The following is a 25,530-nucleotide window of genomic DNA, read 5'->3' on the forward strand; positions in this document are numbered from 1 at the left end:
TCTGGGTGCTTAAACGGGGCGGCAAAGTCGGTCCTTTGGTAAACACAAAAAAGAAGCCCCCCTCCCAACCCTACCCTGACGCATATAAGATGTCACATAAACATAAATGCGCAAATGGAGTGACATTTCTGCGGATTTGTTTTACCTATCGCCCGTACATTCACCATTTTATATGTTCATCAATGGTGTAGACCAGATTAATCGCTTTGCTCGGAAGTGTATTCCAGGGGTGGGAACAAAATGATACGGAAAATTTTCCTCACGTGATTTGAACTATTTCTGGATAGTTGTTGGCCTTCCCATTTTCTTCTTCTTTTTTTTTTTTTTTTACTTTAAGTTCTAGGGTACATGTTTTGTGCTACTCTGCGTTTTACATTTGTGCAAGTGCAGACATATGATATTATGCCTGGCCTGTATACATGTGTACAGGTGTAGAGGTACAATGTAGGAAAAATTTACATTCGGTAATTTCTTTACAAAGGCGCAAAGCGCGGCTTATGCCATAGCGTTTGTCGGACGCCTGTCAGTTGCGCCGTCGTTAGGTACGCCTCGGCATGAAGAATGTTTGAGCGGGAAAAAAACTGAAGTCAGCCGAGGCAAAGAGGAAGTCGCGTTGGAGTCAATTTAAATAAAAATTCAAGCTAATGGAAAACAAAAGCAGGGACAAAACAAACCATAATGCTTTAAAAAAAAAAAGGTTAATTTAGGAGGTAGGGTAAAAAATATAGTCGCCATATTGCCAGGTGGTTACATAGAGCAACTCCGAAAAAAGCAAAGATGAAAAATAAATTGGCCAATTTCTCGTGAACATTACTAGAAAGGAAAGTAGCCCAGAAGGGTAGTGCGCTTTTCTTTCGAGAGAAGATAAAAAAAAAGAAAGAAAAAGCATAAGCGGATAAACATAGCTTTATTGATATTTCAACGGTTGCGTGTTGATGAGCTTAGCCGTGGATACGCCATGTACACGTTCGCGCGAACGCGAAGCTGAGGGAAGCATAAAAACTTATTGTAACTCTGTACAGTATTGACTGCTCCCCCCCCCGCGCTGTTGCGATAGCGATGAGTAGTTTTACCCCGCCGAGTTCAGCGCAGGGGAATTTACAAAGGCGCAGCCCCTATATATACGCGTGAACGTTTGCGCAAGAACAGCGAACTGCTTAAACCCATTGATCATGCGCGGAACAGGAAAAGGCGCTAGGTGGACCCATTAACGTGAAGTTAACTTGGCTGCGATGTAACATAGCAGAAGGGGCACACGCGCCTTCCACAGCCTTCACTCATATCATCCAGCATAATCCTCAATCATAGCCCTCCACCATAACCCTCTACTACACATTTGTAAGGTTATCTATGTGGGCCTCCCTCCCCCTACCTAAACCCTTTTGTACACTGTACACTATGCTTAGCCGGCACCAAAGCAGTGTATATGCGCATTAGTATCATTGTACAGGTGATAAAAAGCAAGCTATCTGCAACAGAAACGTGTGAGATTACCCTGAAGAAAAATCCGCGAAAGAACAAGAAGAACCCGAAACAGTGCGTACGAACCCAACACCTGTGTAAACCATTCACACAAGGGGCGCAGTAAGCAGGAATCCTTCAGAGAGGCCGGGGTGAACCAAAATGAAGAGGACGCTGCTAGTGGCCCTAGCCATCCTATCCCTGTTGAATCAGGCAATCCTGGTAAAAGGCGCATCCGTTTTGGGCATAGATTTCGGAAACGAGTACATAAAGGTATCCATTGTGTCGCCAGGAAAAGGTTTCAACATTTTACTGAACAACCAAAGTAAGCGAAAAATAACAAATGCAATCTCGTTCAGTAGCAAAGTGAGGACCTTCGATGAGGAAGCCAAAATATACAGCTCAAAGCATCCACACCTAACGATCCAAAATGGGAACAACTATTTAGCCTACAACATATTCGATGCATTGAAAAATAAAGAAAATTTCAATGTTGAAAATTATGATGAGAGTAATGAAGCTTTTTACGCAGATGTGAATAATTACCAATTTCACCAAGAGGATGATGCCACGAGTAAATATTTTGACTACGATTATGTTGTCGACCATAGGAGAGGAACCATCAGTTTGAAACTAAAGAATGACATGGTTCTGTCCTCCGAAGAAATAACGGCAAATATATTGGGCTACATAAAGAAGCTGGCGTATAATCATCTAAATGTGGATTACAAAACGAAGAGATCAGTAAATGTACATATCGGGTGTGTGATATCCATTCCGTGTAATTACCCACAGAGGAAGAAGGAGGCTCTTCTCAATGCAACCAAAATAGCAGGCCTAGAATTGCTAGGGTTAGTGAATGGAGTCACAGCTGCTGCCATACACAATGTGCACGACTTGCCATTGAACAAGACGAAGCTGACCCTGTACTTGGATGTGGGAAGTAAAAATATCAATGTCGGAATCGCAACGATCAGCCATATAGAGCATGATAAAGTTCGGACTAGAAGCGTTAAGGTCTATGCATGTGAAGTCATCGAAAACAAATCAGGAAATAAAATCGATGTGATGCTAGCTGAACATTTGAGGAAGAAATTTGAAGAAAAATATAACTTGTCCATTTATGACGATCGGAAGGCCATGCGCAAATTAGTCCTCGCAGCAAATAAAGCAAAATTATTGCTAAGCGCTAAGAAATTCACGGATGTGTTTATAGAAAGCTTGTACAAGAATAAGAGCTTGGCAGAAACAGTCACAAGACAAGAATTCGAAGATCTAATTGAAGAAGTGATCTTAAATTTTAAAGTACCAATTAATAATGCCCTTAAGAAAGCTTCCTTCGAGTTGAAAGATATTGAAGCTTTGGAATTGATTGGCGCTGCATGGAGAGTCCCTAAAGTACTAAATGAAATCACCGCCTTTTTTAATCCCCTAACTGTTGGTATGCACCTCAACAGTGACGAGGCAGTCACCATGGGAAGCCTCTACATTGCCGCCTACAACAGTGCAAATTTTCGTTTGAAAGATTTGAACTACACAGATATTCTATCAAATGAATACCACATAGTAGTACGAGACGGTGACGAAAACCAAACATCCGATGATCAAAACACCCCAAAGGAAATTATTCCCTATAACTCCCGATACCCGCTTACAAAAAGTGTCATATTAAAATATAGAGAAAATTTAAAATTTTCCATTTTGGAGAATGGGAAGGTACTGAATGAATATTCTGTGAACCCTATTGATGAGGCGACGAAGAAGAAGTACGAAAAGTTGGACTCTCCCAAGGTGAGCCTGAAATTTCAGCTGGATAAGTTCGGAATTTTGACCCTAGAGAATGTGTTCCTGATTTATGAGGAGGAGAAGAAGGTAGAGTCCAGCCCAAAGACGGCAGATGCGCAGGAGAAAAAGGAAAACTCCAATGTGGAAACGAGTGAGGAAGCAGCTGGGGAGGTCAACATGGATGCCACTGGGGCGGGGCAAGCCACCGACAAAGAAGCAACGGAGAAAGAGGAGACAAAGACGGATGAAAAAAAAACCCATGTGGTGAAACACTCAGTGCAGATGACTTACCAAGTGAGAAACATTAAGCCAACCCCCCTGACAAACGAAGAAGTGAAAGAGAAGAAGGACATTTTAAAGAAGATGGACGAGCATGATATTAACATCTTCCTCAAATCGGAGAGAAAAAATAAACTCGAGTCTTTTATCTACGAGTCCAGAAGCAAAATGAAGCAGGACATATTCAAGCAGGTGTGCAAAGAAGATACCCGCACCGAGTACCTAAACAGATTGGAGGAATATGAGGAGTGGCTTTACACTGAAAATGACGAACCCTTAGAAAATGTAAGTAACAAAATAATGGAGCTGGAGGATGTCTATTTGCCTATTAAGGAAAGGGCGGAAGAATTACAGGTAAGGGAAAATCTAATCCAGGACACGAACGCCAAAATTAAGGAGATGGAACAAGAAGTGATACAGTATACAGCAGCCAAACCATGGGCGGAAGAAACCATTAAAGTGGTGCGAGATTCATTGGAGAAAGCAAAGGAGTGGTGGAAGCAGGCACAAGAAGAACAAAAAAAATTAGATAATTATTCTCCTCCATTTTTTAAAGCCAAAGAAGTAGAGAATAAATTTAAGTCTATCCATTTGCTAGTCAAAAGTTTGGAGAAAATTAAAAAGCCCGCCGAAAAGAAAGAGAAAAAAGGAAACGAAAATGCGGCGCCCAGCCCAGAGGATAGAAAAAACGATCCCAAGGATGAGCAGCAAAGCAAGAATGGATCACAGAATGGCAACTCAAGTGAGAACAAGGGAAGTACCGACGGAAGTAGCAACGAAAGCGCCGATGCCGGAGCTTCCCAAGCTGAAGATGGCCAACAGAAGGGTGAATCGGGTGCCAACCGAAACCAGTCATCAGATGGGAACAATGAGTCCCAGGACCAGAAGGATGAATTGTAAGAGGTCATAAAAACGCGTCGCGCGTTTTCCTTGACTTTATGTCCGTGGCCTTTTTTTTGAGTGCCGATCGGCAGTTTGGCAAGCTGGAAAAATGGTAATCCGGAATATGGAAAATTTCAAATTGCAAAACTGAAAATTTCAAATTGCAAAATTGATTAACTCCCAAAATGGCCAATTAAATAGCTCTGTCGTGGCGGCCAAACTTTGACCGAGCGATGAACGTTCATGTGGTGGGTACCTGTCTGCTGCGCGGCCCCGTCATAATTTACCACACAACACTGTGTCGCACTTGTAGCTTCATGAGGCCATCATCGCAATGCCATCTTCGCTTTGTTGGCTCCACGTGTGACGCCGCATTGTGCCACATCCCCCCTCCATTCTAATATGGCACTCACCCAGCGTGTCCCAATTTTATTATTATTTTTTTTTTTTATCGTAAATTTGTTTCCACCGATGCTTACTCTACGCACGTCTGTATATATGTCCCCCCTCATTGATCAACACTTTACTGAGAATCTCTCCGTTGACTTAAAATTATTTTCCCCATTTTAAATATTGTAATGGGATCCTTTATGTTGTCGATTCAGTCTGTACATGCGCACATGGCTGCCAGAAGCTTATTATGACAAATCTCCTCTTTAGCTTCCTACCCGCTGGGTATGTCGTAACTAAGGTGTGTCCTTCGAACATCAGCGATAAACGGGAGGCGACGTAGATCGTCCCCCCCTACCTGCGCAAACGAACCCAATGGTCCTCCATAAATTGGGACAAAATGTTCAAGCAAATCGAGAGCCGATTTTTCCTCCGCCCCTCACGGACATGCAAAAGGGACACGTTAAGAGAACGAAGACGGGGGAGAAGAAGGAATTGTTGAAAAGATGCATCTGGTCCAAAACGCCCTCAGCATTTGCCCGTTTTGGTGGCCAGACTTGTGGCACACTCCTGCTTACTGCTAATATGTGTACTTTACTTTTTTAGAAAAAAAGACAAAACGAAATCGCACATAGTCGGAAAATCCTCCCCGTTTTTTTCTTTTTTTTTCAAATTTATTAAAAAATTACTTTAAAAATTGGGAACAATCATTATTATTATCATTCTAATTTAAGAAGTGAATATTTTAACAAATAATTAGATGACCTGTAGAAGTGCACAAAGGATAAACAAAGGTTAAGGTGGTATATTTTAGGGTGGGGGAAGAAAACATCAACAGTAGAACAAAGGAAAAAAAAAAAAAAAAAAGAATCATCATCAGAGTTTGCCATGAAATAAGCTCATGAGCAATAGCGACTTCAACCTTTTAACCTTCTGAAATGGACATAAAAAAGTATTGCCCCTTCTGGACCCTGTATCTTTGTAACCCCTGGCCTGATGAAGCCAGAAGTCAGCTGCGTAGACATTGCATCCTTTGTTACACCACCCGTTCCTCCTTCCGGTAGATATTCTCCTCGTTCAGGGTCTTATGATTATCTAAAATGAGAAAAAAGGGGGGAGGTATCCAAATGAGGGCATACTGACCCCGATTGGCAATGCGCACAAGATGGCAATACACGCAGGATGTGCTGTGCATCTATTTCGTTCACGTAGAGATAGATGATGGCACCACTGGGGGAGAGTTTCATCCTAGCTTTCCACGTTTTTCCGATTTTTTCTCATTACTGATAATGCTTAGGGGTACATTGGGGTGGCCCGAAATGCCACTGGGATTGTACATATGAAAGTACATGCCGTCATTTGGTATGAAAGCGGCTGGGTGTAAGTTGGCAAATTCTGCTGTCTGCGATTTGGTAATGTTTGCCTTAGTAACATGATTGCTATTCATGGGAATGTCGAGAGATCCCATATGATCATTCGAGGTGTTATCAATCGAAATGGTATCCTCGTTGTAAACACTATTATTGTAATGGGTTGCCCCTTTCTGGTCACATCTTCTGCTACTTTCAAGGGCAATCTTCGATCCTACACTGTTTGTGTTTGGCATAGTTTGAAACCCTTCGCAGTGGTAACCACTTTTGTCATTTTTGTTCCTCAGCCTTCTTCCATTTTTCACCTTCCTGATGTTACTATCGCTGGATCTGTCATTCTGATTTTTGTTCATTTTACTAGTCCTCTTTTCGTCATTTTTTTTAACGCTGGGGTTGATCTTCTTATGCAGCTGAGTATGGTAATACGAGTGTCTCGGTTGTGTATAGGCAGGCGGATCGTCCGCGCTATTATTGCCGCTCCTGTTACAGTGAATATTTCCTCCATTGCCGAAGTATTTTTTTTCCTTCGAAAATAAATCCTTGTTTGTCATAGAAAGGGGGCTCCCGCTATGGCCTAAAAAGTTGTTGTTTTGTGTGTATCCATTCAGCTGGTTCACTTGGGTTGTCTGAATGAGGTCGCCCGATCCGTAGCTGGACCCGTCGTAGATGGCTTCTTTTCCCCGGCCGCCTCGAAGAACATCCCCCCTGTAGGCCCTTGCCAAATGGAAGTTATAATCCCCCGCGATGTTATTATTATCATAACGCAACTGTGTTTCAATGTTGATGCTACGATCATCAGTTGGGCCTTTTTCTCCATTTATCCCCTTTTGGGACTCATTAATGTATTGCTGATAGTTCTGGTTAGCTTCAACAATGGAGTTATTTCGTGTTTTGCCGTTATCCTCGTTATGGATGTTATTCTGCTGGTTGGTGATGCCAGTAGAGTTACTTCCACTATTGCCGGTGCTAGCTCCGTTCTCGGGATTCACAACGAAAACGTCCGAACCACCTACACAGTTATTGTACAACGCTATAGGCATGTCAAAGTGGGCTGTAGCTGCACCCAAGCCGTAGTTATTTAGAAGAAAATCCGCCTGAACATTTCTGCTTCGCATGAGCCACCCCTGGGTATGGTAGGTAAATTTATTACTTACGGAGTTTATTGTGCTGAAGTGGTTAAACGAGGTGTTCCTATGGACACTAAATTTTTCGTTAAAGTTCATAACGTTGTATAGTTTGTAATTGCCGTTGTAGTAGTCCAGGGAATGGGCGTATTGCTTCAGGTGCAACTTGCCTCCGATACCGTAGTTGCCGCCGCTTCCGTCGTTACTTCTCGTGTGAGTGAAACTCGTCCCGCTGCTTCTTCGATCGTTCGTGGAATTGCTCAGATTGCTCATCTTGTTGTAACTTTCCTTGACATTGCCAAATTTGTAATCCTCCGAGCTCTGGTAGTAAAATTTTTCGTTATAAATGGACCCGTCATGGTAAGGTTTCTTCCTGTAGTAGTAATTGTGCCCCCCCCTGGTGGGAGAAGCGGAGTCAAAAGTTGAGCTTAGTGACAGTTTCCCAGAGATGCTATATCCCGAAATACCGGGTGCTGATGTGTTACTTTTCAAAAAATCACTTTTCGCATATTTCGACACACTGCATTGTTGATCATAAAAAGTACCTTCCACCTTGACGTTCCTTACATGTACACTTCCATGATTACATGGGCCCATGAAATGGGTATTCTCGTTGCTGTACTCCATATGCTGCTGTGGTGGGGTCTCCACGTGGGTGCTATTTACGGACCTTTTGAACTTCTTCTTACGTGGATTTTTTCTGTCTAGGGTATCTAGGATAACATTTTTCTTCTGTAGATTTCCTTTTTTCATTTTGTTCTTCTGGACAGTTTCTTTTCCTTCCGATGTGGTGGGTGGATCGTTGCTGCCTCTCTGCATTTGGGGTTGTCTTCCTAGGATGACTCCCTCGTCCTGTACTCCGGAAGAACTACCATTAGTGGGGTAACACCCACTGTTGTTTAATTCATCACCAGTCGCAACACCACTCAGCTGATTGTCACCCAGGTCATGAACAAAAGAAGAAGTGTTCTCAACAAATGGAGGCAACATGGCATTTTCAGAATTTATAGAACAATTGTTCGAGTTGATAGAGGTAGGAAAAACGGTCATACGGGAATTATAATTGGAACCATTATTTGATTCACTTATTTCGTCTAAAAAATTAGGGGAAGGGTGGATACCACTATTACTGCTGCTATTGCTGCTACCAGTACTAGCTGCTGCTTTGTCATGACTTTGGAGGGACAAACTTTGAAGAAATTTTTCACTTCTTAAATGAGCTTCGCTTACATATATGCCATTATGATTTATTCTCTGGTTGGAACCGCTATACATAACATTGATAACATTGTGATCGTTCTTACCGTTGATGTGGTAGACCGACTGGACAAAAGAGCAATCATGAAGGTCCTGATTATGGTAGCCGCTTTTCATTACTGGGTCTTGAATTTTTTTCAAACTTGTGCTGGAGTTTGATGTAAGCATATCATTAACAATTCCGCTGTCTATGTAGTACTGCACCTGTTGGGGGGTCTTCGACTCGTTGCGAAAGAAGTAGTTATCTTCGATACTTACCTTTGTATATTCCCCGATGTTGTTTCCGATCGGGTAGCTGCCGCTCTCCTGACTGCCATTATTGTTGCCGGCACTAGGGATGAAACTTCCGTTGTCGTACTTACTTATCACCACTGATACATCACCTTTGCAATTGTTGTACAAATTCTCAGACCTGTTTGTGTAGGCTCTTTGCACAGCCATATTCACGCAATACGTGCCGACTTCATTTTCGTTGGATCTGCTTTGGTCGCCACAGATGTTGCTCACACTTTTGTCATTGTGTACAATGTGATCATAACTGCTACTACTGCAAATTTTCGTCTTGCACGTGGGGGTGCTAGTTCCGATTGGGTTAGTGCTACTCCCATGGTAGGTACTACTTTGGTCTTGGGTGCAATCATTGTTGTCATTGCTGCTATGGCTGTTACTCTGGTTACTGTTTTTTTTTTCATGTTCATTTCGGCTTCCTTCATTTCCGTTGCTGTTTCCACCGGTTGATCCTGCTCCGCTGGTGCCACCACTGTTCCCTCCGCTGCTTCCAGTGTTGTTGGTGTCGCTTCCGTTTTCATCATCATCGTCGTCCTCCTCATCATGCACGCGCAAGTCATCACCCTCTTCATCGTTACTGTTGTCACCGTTGTTGTCTTCGTCATTGTCCTCATCATTGTTGTTATTATTAGCTTCGTTGTGACCGTCATGACTCGCGTCGTTGTTGTCCCCCTGGCACTGGACCCTATGGACTAGGTTGCAGGCCCTCTCCTCGTCATTGCTGGGGTTGCCCGAGTGGTTATTTTGTGCCCTCATATCGGATCCAATTTGGAGGCCCATGTGAAGGTCCATCTGCAAGTCCATTTGTACGCCCATCTGCATGCCATTTTGTATGCCATTCTGCATGCCCATCTGCTCACCAATCATCCCGTCATTGTTATTGATTTCGCCCCCCTGAAGATTGCTCCCTTCCATATTGATGTTATTCCCCCCCTCTCCGCAATCCATCTGAGTCCCATTTTGCTGATTCCCATTCCCGTTGTCATTCAAATTGTAGCAATTTCTGATGCCGAAAATTCTATACTCATTTTGATAATTCAGTAGGGACATCAAATTGTCCACTCGGTAGGAGGAATACGAATTCTGCATGGAATTGGTAGAGTTGGTGAGGTCTACATAGTGGTTCGTCTCAAAATTATTTCCGTTGGTGTTCTCCAAATTGGGGTTAGTCATTTGTGGGGATTCGACATTATTTTTCTCATTTGCTGGAGGTAATTCGTTAGCTTCTATTACTTCCTTATTTTCAATAATATCGATCGTTCCACTTGTGAAGGGAATTTCTTCATCCACTCGAAAATTGACAACGCTTCGACCTACTTGGAGTGACATGGTATCTTTGGGACAAATTTCTCTTGCTTTCCTCAATGCAACTAGGGTCCCAAATTTCGAGTTATGATCTTCCAATTTGAATAATCCCTTTTCATATTTAATAGTAGCATGATATCTTGAAATGGAAACGTCTGGGATTCTTACATCTGATTCATGTCCCCTTCCTAACTTGAGATGTTTTTTATCTGCGAAACTTATTAGATGCACCCCTTTGCTTGTCTGTCCTATGATATTGTCCAACACAATTAATGGCGTCTTCAAATTGGGAATCTTGACTAACTGTACGAGTTCATCATTTTGTTTGATACTTTTTGGATACTTCGTTTTACACAGTTCGCAACATATATCTTTGATAAAAACTGAACCGGAAAATAATTGATCGTTGAGGTTTAATCTCCCGTTTATCCATTTTCTTAAGCACATGAGGTGAGCATACTTTATGGACCCTTTGCAATCACATGGGCAGATGAGAGGGTCATTTTCTTGGTTCCCTTCTATCAAACAAATTCTACATTGGATATTTGAGGAGTCTAAAATTGATTCGCATTTCTTCGATGGGCAGTCGTCTAACTTTAACGAGTTTAATGTATCCACGGAATCGATAAATTGTCTCACTTTCAATCTGAATCTTCCTAATTTTATGATGTCATTTTCGTGTAATGCGTATGACTTGTCAGGTAAGTCCTTGACGATGATCCACAGCTTCTTCACATTGTACTGGCTGTTTAGCGAGTGCTCTGCGGGCGTTATTATGTATTTGTCCGTACCTATTTTTTTTTTCAGTGGGGGGGGGATAAAAAAAAAAATTCCATATCGTGATGTTGGATCTGAAAAAAATGATCTCCCGAGCGCATCACCCATTTTGGTGCAGGGAAACCGTAGACACATACGGCACATATACATATCCAAATGCACACAATGGCTTGTAGTCCTATTCTTACCTTCCTCTGGCCGCACCGACAACAGGTAATCCTGCGCTGTGTTGGGCAAGCAGTGTGGATTATCAGCCACACATGATACTTGCGCCTTGGAACGAAAAAGTTTAATTGGAGTTGAAATTAAAAAACTTTTTTTGTTAACTTGCTGCGCTTCATAATCAAACAGATCATGACTATCTCTCGTCCAAGTTTTGGTTTCAACTCTTAACCTGAGGAAAGGGAAAAAAAAAAAAAATATTACATATGCGAAATTGTATAGCCTTTTCGACCAAGTGAGAGGGGCATTGTTATAGAGGTAGTAGGAGGGCATAATTATGTAAAAGTGGTGCACCCTCGATTAAAAACACAACTATTGCTAAACTACGTCACGGTGTATGTATATTATTTAATTAGTATATCACTCCGATTGCCCTTTTTTCCGTTTTTTTTTTTTTTTTTTTTCGCTCTACAAGGCGAACTACATAGAAAAATGATAAAAAAATGCTTCTGATCCGCACACAAACTGTTCAAGCAGCTGTACAAAGGGGCATACAAATATGCGCAACGAAACAAGGCAAAGTAGCGCACGCGAGGGAACACTTCTAAAGCAATACATTCACTGCACACAATCTCCTACAACCCCTCATGCCAAAGCCGGCATACGCTGCGTGGCAGAAAACGCGTGTGCAAAAATGCTCTCTACATGTAAGTATTACATTTTTCCTTAAGTGTTAATGAATAATTTTGAGATACTCAGGAGGTCACAAAAAAAAAAAAAGAAAAAAAATTCCTAAAGATCCATATATAGAAATTGGCTATTCAGAAATTCGGACTTTTTTCCTTTTTCCTTTTTCCTTTTTCTGGTTATATTCGTATGGCAATTGCAACTATTGTCAATTTGGAAAACTTTCATTCCTCAATTTAGGTATGAATGATCTCTACAAATTAGCAACAAGGTGTCTGTTCCTTTATTTGAGGATATTTTACTTAATTTTTTTTTTTTTGTTTGTATTTTTTCTGTTATTTCCTGACTCTGTGATTTTCTTATGCCCAAAGAATAATGAAAAAAAAGAAAAAATATATATATGGCTCTATTTTCGACTGTAGGTTAGTCCTATGCACGCCTGGACGTGTGGGGAAGCCTGGAGACTGAGGGCTAATTCCGCATGAGGTGAAGCCACAGGGGAAGGAACAAAAAGTTAACTGCTAGGGGAACTGCAAATATTTTATGGAAATATGTTTAAATGATTATTTTCCCCTACCCCTCTTTGTGTACGAATTTATCATTTAAGAAAATGGGTGGCGCAAAGTATTATGCGAAAATCATACTTAGACGCATAGTCATATAAACAAAAAAAAAAAAAAAAGAGAACGCAAAAAATAAGGACGAAAAGTAAACAAAAAATAAAGATAAAATTGTGTATTTCTACAAATTTTTCTACATATAATTGGGAGAAGCATTCAACTTATATCTTTTGAAACAAAATTTACTGGAAAAGGAAAAGTAAATGTGAATGTAAATGTACAGACTCTGTTATCTTTTCATAAAATAGTAAAGGCGAAAAAAGATAAGTAACCAAAAGTTGGAAAATAAAAAAAAAAATACATAAACGTGGACCCAAACTTGTACTTAGCCTAAGCGGAAAGGTGTACTTAAGGGTAAGCGCATAATGAGGCATCAAATACGAAAAAGAAAAAACTACAAAATCAGCAGTTCGCGTAGTAATTCTGTGAAAATATTCGTTTTTAGGATAACATATGTGTACATTTGCGAACGAAAAGTTTATCTTTTCCAATTTGCATACACAGCACTCACTATATTTCTATTTTGTGTCACAAAATAATATTTTATCATAATTATTTACGCTTTTCCAAATGTGCTTGCTATTTTCTAACTTAACGTTATGTACTATTTAAAATAAGAATTTGCACATACTTGTATGCATTGGCAAGTGTATTAGTACAGGAGTAATTAAGCATCGGTTACGCGTTTCCGTGCATTTTAGTATGTTTCATATACCCGCGCGTTAACCTAACCAAAAAGTGACAAAAAAAAAAAAAATAGGAAAATTGCGTAATTGTACACGAGAAAAAAAGGGGAAAATAGGGCCATAAGAGGACATCCCTAATTTGGAAGAAGGAACAAAAAAAGGGGAAACAAAGTGTGTAAGACGCACCTCTTGAAGAATTGGGGAAAAGAGAAGGAAAAAAGTGGAAAAAAAGGGAAAAGATGGAAAAAAGTGGAAAAAAGGGGAAAAGAACGAAAAAAATGGAAAGAGAGGGAAGAAAGGTCACCCAAGGGCAAAAATGTTATATGTATGGATATACACGAACATAAGCGCGCATATGCGTATGGGCATACCCACCTTATCAAGGATATTTACGCATGCACGTGTGCTTGTACGTAGGCATATTTTACACACCCTGGTGCATGTTACGCATGCTCACGCAAAATCACGCATGTTTTCACGTGTTTAGACCTGTTCGTGCGCGTATATGCTAATGCGCAGGCACTCCTCTGTAGGCATACACGCGCGCCAGTTGCCAAATGTGCGCCAAAAAAAAAAAGGATAGAGAGATAGGAAAACGAGCGCCAAACAGAGGGCGCGTGAAAAGGCTAACAAAGGAGCAAAAACGTACAAAAAAAATTATGCGCGCCCGCAAGCTACAAAATCGGCATTGACATCAATCCGAATTAAGCTCAGTTGCACGCTACTCTGTTAAGCGGCACCAACTGAACGGTGTCCTACTACACTATATAGGTTACTAAAAAAAAAAAAAAACATATGTTTCTAAATAAATCGGGGTGAACACAAATGTCACTTCTCATGATAGAGACATACAGGTTGCTAAACAGTTCGACAAATGATTTATTTTACGTAGCGCTTACACAATTGATCAATTGCTACTCATTTATTGTTAAAGAAAATGGGCACGTCAATATGGACGTTTTATTAGGCAGATGGACACGGGGGTAGTTATGTACAAAACTGGCACAAAAAAAAAGGATACACAGCTGAGCAGAGGAAATTAGCTAAATGAGTTACATTTTTTTTTCCTATGTTTTTCTTTTTTTTTCCTTCTTCTTCCTCTTTAACGTAAGATGATGATGATCATTGCTACGTCAATTTCGTTAAGTATACAAATACAGGCTGACGTATTCATATGTTTTAAAATGTGTGGCAAGCAACTGCAATTGATAACAAATGGATGGATATGTTCACTGGGACACTGGACGAGTGTATTTATGTGGACGATGAATGTGGATATGTTGACACATGCGATTGCAAATGCGTTCGCAAGTACGTTCACACGCACGTTTGCACATGTGCATTTCTGCAGCGTCCAATAGGCAAACCCAAACACCGCGCGAGTGTGTACACGCAAATATACTCACGCGCGCATATACACATATATGTATACATATAGATATACACACATATATATATGCATATGTGTACACTTACACATTCACTCACTATACACTTCTATGTACACATCGGTGGGCAACTGGGTGTTTGTTTCTTTCCTGTGCGAATGTTAACATTAGTTCTCATCTAACACTTAAGATTTTTATTTTTTATTTTTTTTTGTTTTTTACTTCGTTTCACTGGGTTTAACTTTTATTTAAATTTTTTTGTTTTTTTCTACCATTGTAATGATGGAAGTTTTTTTTTTTTTTCACAACTTTAATTATTTCTTTTGTTTCGTTCCATCTTTATGCACGCACATGTGTAAATTTGCAATATTCCGTTGCTGCATTTACTCTCTGGGCGCAGTTCAAACGAAGGGGAGATATGTGTGTAACAGAATTGCAAAGAGAAGGAAAAAGGAAAAGGAAAAAAAACTGATCACTTTTTTTTGAAACGATTCAATTCGTGGAACACCAATATGCACTTTGTAGAAAGTGTATATGCAGCTGGCAAAAAGTGAATATGCAGCGGCAAAACGTGAATATGCAACTGCGAAAAATGGAAAATGCATGAGTTAAAATTACACACATGTTACCCCAGCCTTTGACGCGCGTTTTTTCTTTTGCAAAAATGAACACTTTCTTCAAACGTTAACGTGTATATATATGTATATTTTTTTTTGAATTAACAGATTATGGAGGTGCAGAAGTCTTATGTTGGAAAAATTAAAAAAAGTTGTTGGAATAAATTATCCGCATTTTTGTAGAAATTATCAGCATAGTTAATGTTATTTTCGCTTCTGCAGTCACAGCTCTGTTAGACGCTAAATTTTTTCCCCCCAATTTTGTATACCGCAAAATGGTTTAGCACAATGTGTTATTTGCGCAGCCATTTATTTTTCCCGCCCTTTCGTTGTAGAAATATGCGCTAATGCGCTGGAGGTGGGGGAAGTAAACACACGAATATTCCTCAATCGTGTCCTTTGCAACACGGGGAGAATGCGTTGCGGATGTCAGCAAAGTGCTAGCAACACGTGGTAACGGTCTGCTGAGCCACCGCAGCAATGTCCATTTTCGTTATTGTAAAAATTGTAGTCAACACATTCATCAAGTTTGTCTGTTTCAGAAGGAAAAAAAAGAAGAAAAAATTGCAAAAATTGAATGATAGGAAAAAGGTGTAGGAATTGCAAAAAAATATATTTCTACGCATGATTCTTCCACTGGTATTAACCCCGCACAAATGGCGGTATTTTATATTTGGTCCATTTGACCGATTTGGTTCATTTGTCCGATTTGTTCAGTTTCACCGTTTGGTCCATTTTACCCACGTTCCTCCCTTCCCTTTGTCGCCGTTTCTGTCTATGCAGTATTTGCGAATTTCATGAATGAAAAGAAAAATCAATCCATCGCTGCATTCTGCGCTTTGCAATTTCTTGCCTGCGCTCGTCTACTTGCCACATTTCCTCCCTTTTTTTTGGATAATTTTATGAATTTGTTCCCATATAAGGACAAAAATTCGTTCACAATGGCTTCAACAGAATAGTGTAATTTTCTTTTTTTTTACTGTCTTTTAATGCTGTAGATAACAGAACGAACCAGAAATTTGCAAAAATGTGCATTGTGAGGAAAAAATGAAAATCCTACAACTTCATCTATTTGGAGTTCCAAAATGTTAGAAAAGCAAAGGTTTTCCTTTCGCCCGTTTGACGCTTTTCCATTATTGTGTAGTGAGCTGCCAACCGAGGCCTTTGTTGTCGCGTTATTTATTTTCAGTAAATTTTCGCAAAATGGGGCGTTTTTTAAGGTGAAATGTTATCATCGCTGCGGCGTTTGCCGCCCCTATTCGCAGTTAAAAATTACCCCCTTATTTTTATTCTTCCCATTGAATCTGCACATAAATATACACTTGTAAGTTTGGGTTACGCAGGGCGCAGTGGCTGTGTTAAACGGCTAAGGGGGAAATCCGGGTTGATGGGAATAGCTGCGCTGGGAAGTTGTCATAAGTGTGCGCACAAGTAAGCGCATTTGTGTGCGTATATATATACATATATATTTGCTCCTTCGCCCCCTCAACCTATGCACTGAAAGGCTAGTCATCCTCACGTCGCCATACATAGAACGGTTTTACACCGACTGCCAGCTTGGCAATGACCAACATAGATGCACCTGATCTGGTTTTTCTCCATTTTCAGAACTGACTTTTCGCGTTTGTGTTAATTCCTTTTTAATGAACTGTGTTAAAGTGTTTTTGAAAGTACCACAATTAGCACTGTGTGTTGTAGGGGACGTGGTGGGTAAATCATTGAAAAGTCCACCTGCGCATGTGCAATGCACAATTGTTTGGGCATTTATTTTTTTCTTTTTGGCCTCCTCTTCGTTGTTCTTAACACGTGGGAAAATTTGATAAGTGTGCAAGAGAAGGAAAAAAAATCCCCTAATTTGCAGTTGCTCACCAGGGATTGGCGTAATCGTAAACAGAGGAGCACCAATATGCAACTCTGTCACCATTCTTCTCAAATGGGTAATATTAAACATTTGTGCTTTTTTTTTTTTTTTTTTTTACCCTATTTAATGCGTGTACTGAACAAAGGAACGGTGTAAAGACTGCTCGACTGATCCTCACTGACCTGAATCAATCTCATTGGTGGATCCCCTTTCTCCAGAAAAAATTCAGCGAAAATGACAGGGGGAGCATCGTAACATAAGAAGTGCAAAGCGATGATTTAAGCGACAAGCATGTGCGTTTTTTTCTCTCTCTTTCTCTTTCAGTTGGATCCGACTTCTATAGGGTAATGAAGCCGAAATGCACATTTTGCCATAGCGTTAAATACGTTTCCCAGAAAAAAAAGAAAAGTAAAGCGGCCATTCGAGAAATGGTACACTTATACTTACTAACTGCGTGGTAGTAACACATGGGTGAATAAGTCAGGCACTCGGAGGGGGCAGCGTTTTGTAAACTTTTTTGGTATAAATCCGATGGGTCTGACAAATTGGTGCAGAGCCATAAAACGGTGATGTATAACTTCACCGTTATCCCTCTCTCGAAGACGACCATTTGAGTAAATTTTTCTTTTTCCTCTTTATTAAATGTTTGAATAATTTATTATAGGAAAATAAGTCTAATAATTCATAATGTACAAAAATGGGTCTGTGTCTTGCAGTGCTCTGTAGAACACATATGCAACACATGTTCAGGGTAAAAAAAAAAGGAAAAAAAAAAAAAGGTGTGGAGAAAATTGGCAGGATTTTACCATCCACCCGGATTATTCTCAAGAAATGGACAAACGTGGGGGGCATATATACACATGGGTGAATAAACCTACCCGACTGCGCATGTAGGTGCTCACCTCTCCCCGTATGTGCATTCGCAGGAGAAGCAATTAAAAAAACAACAAACTTACAAATAATGAAACATACGAAAGAGAAGTTAACTCCTTTTTTCGATAGCCTATAAACATATCATTTCAGCGCACTGCTAAAGGTACTGAGATGGCTTGGCCTCAATTAACTACTTCGACTCAAAATCAAGGTGAGCACAAACAGTTCGCCATAATCATTTCAGTCGCAGCGCCAGTGGGTGAAGTACACATATGGCATACAGTGCGGTGGTGGAAGTCCCTATCACGTATACAAAAGTATACGCTATGCGCATATTCTGCCGACTTTTGTGAGTTCGTATCTTCTGAGGTTAATTCGAATCCACACTTTTTGATGTGGCGACACGAAGAAGTGTCCTATATGGTATAAGAATTGCCGACATGGATGCAGAGGTCTCCCTAAGCAGAAACACCACCCCTTGCTGTCGTTCACCTTCTAAGTCTAATTATTCGATCTATCAGTGAGCAAAAGGGCATCTTGTGTTTGTCCACTTGGACAGGGATTACGAAATGGTTGGGTTTGTTGGGCTTCTCTAACCTTGTTACACTGCTCATAGGGCATTATGTTCGATTAGTCGTCGTGGTAGAGGTTAGGGGGGTTCAAATATTTAGGATATCACAAAAATTTAGCTAGCGCAATGAATGCGTCGCTTCAAATAAAATGAAGTTCATCTGATGGGGAGGTTAATCGATTTGCTAATTTTCTTTTACTTGTTAAAAAAGTGTTGTTACCCAGTTGGGTAGCTGAAATGGTGCTGCCATTCGGTGCTACCTATCCGTGTTTCCTATCTGTGTTTTCTATCTGTGTTTCCTATCTGTGTTGCCTATCTGTATTTCCTATCGGTGCCGCCAACCGGTGCTCATTCCATCTCGTTCCCTTTTGCAAAAAAAAAAAATGTATCACTTATAACGATGGAAAATTGTTTACATTTTTATTTTTCCACCCTTCCCTACAACAGAATCAGTGGTAAGCATTATAATCATTGGCCTGGTAATAATTTCCAACATCACTCAAAGAATTTACGTGGCCGATGCTTTCTGAGCTGTTCTGATTTGTTCTCATAACGGTAGGATTAAAATTATCAGTTTGGTCTGGAATGGCAAAATTGATGCAACCGTGTTGGTTATATAGACCGGTTTCATCATTCTGCGCTATCTGATCTGGGGCGAAATAAATCCCATCATTTGCGTTAAACATCTCGGGGGGGTAACCGGAGGGGTATGGACTGATGTTCGTCACAGCATTCTTGCCCATGTTCATGTTCGGAATGATACGATCAAAAGGTGTACCCAAATCGGGTTGTGCATTATTGGGGATGCTCAAAATTGGAACTTCGTTGTTCGATCTGATGCCTGTGGTGGGGGAATCTTCATTAAGCGAACCGAAAAAGAGCGGAGCGGTTTCTTCGTCGTTGATGTGGTGTAAATTTTGTTCACCATTTGGATCTTGGAGTATTCCAGAGGATGGCATTACAGCGTCAGCAAACTGATGTCTCTCATAAAAGGCTGACGTTTTAACATTTGAGACGAACTGATTCCGGAAGCCGTTACCCTCATAGGTATTTCTGTTTAAAAAGAAACTCAAATTGTCACACTTGATCATTAGCGGTTTGTTACTTTTGATTTGATTTTTAATTAAATTTTTATAGAAGATGTCTTTTTTGGATAAGAGGTGGAAAATATTTTTCACGTCACTTTTGTCTCGTGCGCCACTGCCGATGTGGCGATTTCCATGACTTCCAAAGTTGCCATCGCTGCTGGAACTGCTCCCTTCATATTTGCAATTGAATGCGCTGTTTCCGTACTCCCCTTCAAATGGAATAATTGCCAACTGATTCAGTCCTCTCCCTTTGGACAACTGCTCATCCTGCTGGAACAACTCATCATTGGGGATGGCAGTGTGCGTGGGGGTGATGTTCCCCTCATTTGTGTGCAACTGGTATGTGTCTTGCCTCTGTCTGTGGGGCTCTTCCGAGGCAAACTCATTTAAGCAGTACGATATGGCGCCCTCATTGTTGTCACTCACCAAGTTGTAATAGCTCTTTTCAATTTCGGTAAATTTTTTTTTTTTTTTTTTCTTTCGCTATTTCATAGGAATTTTCTTCCAACTTTCTCTTGCCTCTTTGACTGAGATCAAAATGACATGGATGATTCAAAAAGTTATCTTCACTTTTTTCCGCTGAGTGGAGTACTTTACTCCTCTTGTTCGAAGACGCTGCAGAGATATCGCTTAACAATTGAACACTATCGAATGATTTCAATTCTTCAAAATTTCTTTTGGAGCATTTGTGATTTAAAACTTTTTCCCTTTGGTCATTTTCCGCGCTCATTCTTTTTGCAGTTGTGCGTGGTTGTTATGAATGGCCAATTTGGGGATTCGCCAATTTGGCAGTTTGGCGACTTCGTTTTTTTTTCTTTTTTCTGATTTTACACGGTTTTGCTAAATGTATATGCGTGTACAGAGGTATACACGCAGGTATGTACATACTTGTCAATCTCCACGAGGGGGAAATTACCCCACGCGCAGATGATCGCCTTGGTCAAAGTCGACGGGAGTCGTTGGACTGTCCCTGCGGGATCAAGTTGTCACGGTTGTTTTGGCTGCGTGTTAAGTGGCAATTTTGGCAATGTATTGAGTGGCAGTTTTGGCAGTGTATTGTGGCGGCTGCTTTGGCAGTGTATTGATGCGATTCCTTTAAACTGGGAACTGTCGCGGCTACTTCGACTGGGAACTGTCACGTTCTTTTTTTTGCAACTTCTTTCTTCTGCCCTTTTTTTAAATACCCCTGGCGTGCGGACAACTCTTCGAGATGCACGCAAATCCCTCGACAGATGGATTGCCGCAGGCGTGCGAGTGGTTTGCGATTGTACTCTTGTTAAAGTTGAAGCCCGGTATCCCTTCCCCTCGCGCATGGCAATTGCTACAGTGCATGCACCGCGAAAAATGTGTTGCTATTTTCTTCTTTAAAAAAGTGAACAATTCGCAGTTTTATTTTTTTTACACTCGGCACGGTGATGACATGGAGCTCATTTGCTTTGCAAACGTGGAAAACAGAAGGAAAAGATTAACAGGTGGTGAAACGGAGAAGGCAGGAAAAAAAAAAAATTCCCGCAATAGTCCTTCCTATGTAAATCCTGAGTAAAAACCTTGTACACTTTTAATAGACAAACACGAGAGTTGACTATTCTGTTTGTTCCTTTGTTTGTTCGTTCGTTTGATGTTTTTTTTTTTTTTTTTTTCATTCAAATTTGTGGTTTTGAAAATTGTAACTACCGCTTCGCGGCCATTAAAATGACGTGACCGTGGGCGGAATTTTGCTGAATCCTCGATCACAACCTTTGGCAGAGGGTGGGAAGAAGGCAAGTGTGGAGGTAAACAAATGCTCAACTGCCCGTATACACATGTTCGCTAAAAAGTAACTTATTGTCGCGTTCTTCTTGGCAAAACTGCTAACCCGCATACATGAAACTTATCTGCGCCTCTACATGAACGTGTGGCAATTTTACTTTGCACACCGAGGGGGAGCACCGGAGACGGATAACATTTTACGCTTTTCCCTTTTTCGAAACATGAGATGGAGGGGAAAAAACCAGCTATATATACTGTCGTGTCCACTTTATTTTGAAGTGGAGTGAACGCCACACCAAGTTGCCTTGTCCTTCGTTTAACGCGCGTCCTCCGCGAAATTGTTCGACGTGACAAGGACATCCATTATATGCTCACTAAGTTGGGGGAAAATTATCCTCATCATAATTTAAAAAAAAAAAAAAAAGTTCACACGAAATGTGCCAATGCATGATAATGTTGATACGCGGGGGACCTCTTCTACTTGCATACCCATATTGGCCACCGAGAGCAGTATCTTCCACGTATCTGTAGATGGCAAGGACAAAATTATGCCCTCCTATGACACTCCGGTTGGACCCACGCGGTGTAGCCAAGACATATGCAAAAATATCTGGTGGGCCTCAAACCGCGTTATAGCACATATCACTCCGTGCTGCTATCCCCCGATTCATCAGACTGCAGTATGCTCAAATCGTCGTGCAAACTTCTGAAACGAGATTCATACACAGTGTTGCCAACAAGGACACAAATTCGATTCACATAAATGCAAAATTCGTCACTCTCTGGGGTTGAACTTGAACTTAAATTATTATCCTCCACAATTTTTTCAATATCTGGCCAGAAGGTATCCCCTACATTTAGTTGGCTTTCTTCAAGGAGGGGTCCCAAATTGATGTCTGTGTATGCCAAGGAAAGGTGACATATTCGATTGGCGTACTGGTTAGTCAGTCCAAACTTTTCCAAAACATTTTCTATTTTTTTTAATAAAATATCTAAGTGCATTTCTTGTTGATCGGGGGTGACAGAATATGCACAGAAATATTTCGTCTGCTTTTGGTTTCGGTAGAGGTCGATCGAATTTTTAAAAAAAAGGTGAAAACTGCCAAGGGGGGAGATGAGAAGAGAAAGGAGAAGCATTGGGCGCGCCTTCATAAAATGTGGAAACGCTTCTCATGTCATGGTTCTATGTAACAATTATTGATCCACCGCACAGATGTGTAAATGGAGGCGGAGGTTATCCGAGAAGGGGGGTTATTTATACATTTGCCCCCATATAGTTAAGCAATAAAGAGAACAGGGTAAAGCATGCCAAAATGTTGATGACGCGAAGCAGACGTGCGTCAGACTTACCAACTCTGCGTTTGGAGCTCTTCCCTTAACTTGGTAACAAACGAAGTAATCATGTGCTTCTTAATTTGCACTGGATCTGCTATGGTTATGTGTATGTGGTTTTTAAATTCTTTTTTGGTACCCTCCTGTTTTGTTCTTTTCCTACATTTGTTTAATTCGTCCAGCTGGTAGAAGACATGCTTTGATGCTTCCCCTAAGTTTAATTCGTCTCTCTGGTGATTGTATGGGTTAGTTTCCTTCTCCTTATCTTTGCTTATGCTGAGTTGCTTTTCTACGAGTTTTTGGAGAAGTTCAAAGCACACCTGGGATCTTTTCCTCACGTCCTCCTTGTTCTTAACTGCGGTTCGTAGTGGAAAAGGAGGAAGAGTTACAAATCAGCACATGTGAGGACACACATGCTTACTTTCGCTTATACTAAGGTTCATCTCGTGCTGGTCAGCCCACGCACGAGCGCAACGGGAAGAGTTAATCCTTTGGATGTACTCCCTCGCTGCTGCCGCAGCCGTCGACGCTTCTTCCAGTTCGCTGACCTGGGATGTAAATGTATGAGTTGAAATCACCTCTGTTTAGCATTTTTCACGCCATTCACTTCTATATATATATATATCTTTTTTTTCCCTCCTCACATTATGTGGTCTCTCTTCATGCCTCCTGCTTTGCTACAAATAGGGGGGGGGAGGGAATCAAGCGAAGGGGTGAGGAAACCAAAGGAGACCCAAAATGGTTAGAAAAACGCTGGAATGTTGTAAGTTTCAATCCTCTCGCGTTTTACTTCGCGCGGTGTCATAATGACGTAGTGCAGTCGAAGTGCGTTATGGATAATATCCGAGGCCGCGGCGCAAAATGTGGCCAAAATTGTGGATCACCTGGAACACATCACCAGTTTTTTGCAGCTTCGCGTGAATGTACATCTGTGGTTCTTTTCCTGCATGCTGCTGAGGAAACACACAAGTTTCAATCGCTCAGCGAGGGAAATTTTTTTTCCCAAATTTGTATAGCCTAGTGTGAGCCATTTTTACCATTACCACCACGAACAGTAAGTACAGCATTTGCACCTTCGCCCCCACAACCGCTACAGAACTGCAACATCAGCGAAGTAATCAGTTCTCTTTCTCCCCTTCTCCCCTTTTTTAATCCCCATTCCAGAACAGCTCCACGAAATATGCTCGTCCTGACGCCCTCCCTTTACATATATGCATTTTTTATAGTTTGTGTTAGATTGAAATGTGGGCAGAGCAAAGGAGTTGCAGGCGCCAAACACGCGTCGTACGATATGCCCCCTAAGGGGTTGCGCGTGAGAGACATGCTGGAAAAAACTACACAGCCGAATTGTAATGACCCGACGAGGGGAAAATGTAGGAAGTTCTTTTTTCTCTGGAAATTGGACAAAATGAGAGATGGACATTTGGGGGGTCAGGCGAACAGAAGGAAGAATCACCTTCGTAGCGAGCCAGCTACGTATGAAGCATCATTGGGGGAACACCAACTGAAGGGAGAAACAATTGAATCTCCTACTAATCTGGGAAAGGAGAAAAAGGAGCAGGAGCAACCAAAAGACCGGATGCTCGTGCCAAAGGTGGGAAACAAAATGCCAGAGAAGAAGCCTGACTGGTTTCATGTTCCAGCACCCACAGGCAAAAAATATAACGAACTAAAAGCAGATTTGAAGAAACTGAAGCTACACACAGTTTGCGAAGAAGCTCAGTGTCCTAACATAGGCGAATGCTGGAATATTGGCACGGCAACAATCATGTTGTTAGGCGACACGTGCACAAGGGGGTGTAAGTTTTGCTCCATAAAAACGTCGAGCACACCTTTGGCACCAGATGCTAATGAACCTTTTAATACAGCAAAGGCTATATGCGAGTGGGACATCAATTACGTCGTTTTGACTTCGGTCGATAGGGATGATTTACCAGATGGAGGAGCTAGCCATTTTGCAAAAACTATTGAACTTATAAAATTTTCCAGACCAGAAATTCTCATCGAATGTTTAGTTTCTGATTTCCAAGGAAATGTCGATTCCATTCGCAAGCTTGCAAATAGTGGCATGGAGGTTTATGCGCACAACATTGAAACGATTAGAAGGTTACAGAAGTTTGTGCGTGATAGGAGAGCAAATTATGAACAGTCATTACGGGTTTTAAAAATTGCAAAGGAGATCAATCCTATGTTGTATACCAAAACGAGCATCATGTTAGGGTTAGGCGAGACTAAAGACGAGGTTCTTGAAGCTATGTCCGATGTAAGACATCACAATATAGATGTGATAACATTCGGCCAGTATTTACGGCCAACGAAGAACCACCTTAACGTTGTCGAGTATGTCTCTCCGCAAATGTTTGATTACTACAAAGAGGAGGGGATGAAAATGGGGTTCAAGTACATAGCCAGTGGACCCCTGGTTCGGTCCTCCTACAAGGCCGGCGAGTATTTTATGAAAAGCCTCGTCGAGAAACGCACGGGCGTCAAGTTGCATGCAGAGGGGTGACGTTTAGAAGGTTTCAAAAAGGGGGACAAAATCAAGTTGGGGATAATTAGGCAATCTTTCGCATGGGTTAGGAACAAACGGGAAGAAGAGAACTTGGAAGTATGCCCAATTAGGGCCTCTTCCATAGAACCACTTGGGAAAAAGGGGGGCGTTTTAAAAGAAAAAAGAAAAAAAGAAAAAATCGCCAGCATCCTAGTTGCACACGTCACAGGCGCGCCACTGGTTGGGTGAAAATGGTGGTCTCGCCCCATCCTCCATTTAGCCACATTGGCCGCGTCAGCGCTGGCTTAGCGTCCATTTGGGGGGCATCTTTTTGGCCATTTTGACACGCTATTTTGGCACACCATTTTGACACACCATTTTGACACACCATTTTGACACACCATTTTGACACCATTTTGACACTATTCTGACGTCTATTTTTACGTGACACTTTTAAAACACCCAAACTTGCAGCCCTTTCGAGGGT

At 41.2% G+C, this 25,530-nt stretch overlaps 5 protein-coding genes across 5 annotated transcripts; 2 read left to right on the forward strand and 3 right to left on the reverse strand.

The window, feature by feature from the left end:
* Positions 1 to 1,623: 1,623 nt before the first annotated feature.
* Positions 1,624 to 4,425, forward strand: C922_01928 (hypothetical protein; the record flags this gene model as incomplete). Its single annotated transcript, XM_008817527.1, has 1 exon — positions 1,624 to 4,425. The coding sequence occupies one exon, from the start codon at positions 1,624 to 1,626 to the stop codon at positions 4,423 to 4,425; it is 2,802 nt and encodes a 933-aa protein (XP_008815749.1).
* Positions 4,426 to 6,040: 1,615 nt separating this feature from the next.
* Positions 6,041 to 11,026, reverse strand: C922_01929 (hypothetical protein; the record flags this gene model as incomplete). Its single annotated transcript, XM_008817528.1, has 1 exon — positions 6,041 to 11,026. One exon carries the CDS (start codon positions 11,024 to 11,026, stop codon positions 6,041 to 6,043), a length of 4,986 nt encoding a protein of 1,661 aa, XP_008815750.1.
* Positions 11,027 to 18,832: 7,806 nt separating this feature from the next.
* C922_01930 (hypothetical protein) lies at positions 18,833 to 20,201 on the reverse strand (the record flags this gene model as incomplete). The annotated part of the gene is made up of 2 exons (XM_008817529.1): positions 18,833 to 19,912; positions 20,064 to 20,201. The coding sequence occupies 2 exons, from the start codon at positions 20,199 to 20,201 to the stop codon at positions 18,833 to 18,835; spliced, it is 1,218 nt and encodes a 405-aa protein (XP_008815751.1).
* Positions 20,202 to 21,862: 1,661 nt separating this feature from the next.
* C922_01931 (hypothetical protein) lies at positions 21,863 to 23,143 on the reverse strand (the record flags this gene model as incomplete). Its single annotated transcript, XM_008817530.1, has 3 exons — positions 21,863 to 22,319; positions 22,571 to 22,907; positions 23,101 to 23,143. The coding sequence occupies 3 exons, from the start codon at positions 23,141 to 23,143 to the stop codon at positions 21,863 to 21,865; spliced, it is 837 nt and encodes a 278-aa protein (XP_008815752.1).
* Positions 23,144 to 23,290: 147 nt separating this feature from the next.
* On the forward strand, positions 23,291 to 25,061 carry C922_01932 (lipoyl synthase, apicoplast; the record flags this gene model as incomplete). Its single annotated transcript, XM_008817531.1, has 2 exons — positions 23,291 to 23,315; positions 23,722 to 25,061. The coding sequence occupies 2 exons, from the start codon at positions 23,291 to 23,293 to the stop codon at positions 25,059 to 25,061; spliced, it is 1,365 nt and encodes a 454-aa protein (XP_008815753.1).
* Between the last annotated feature and the right edge of the window lie 469 nt (positions 25,062 to 25,530).

This window comes from Plasmodium inui, assembly GCF_000524495.1.
Source record: "Plasmodium inui San Antonio 1 unplaced genomic scaffold supercont1.6, whole genome shotgun sequence".
In the NCBI taxonomy this organism is placed as follows: Eukaryota; Apicomplexa; class Aconoidasida; order Haemosporida; family Plasmodiidae; genus Plasmodium; species Plasmodium inui.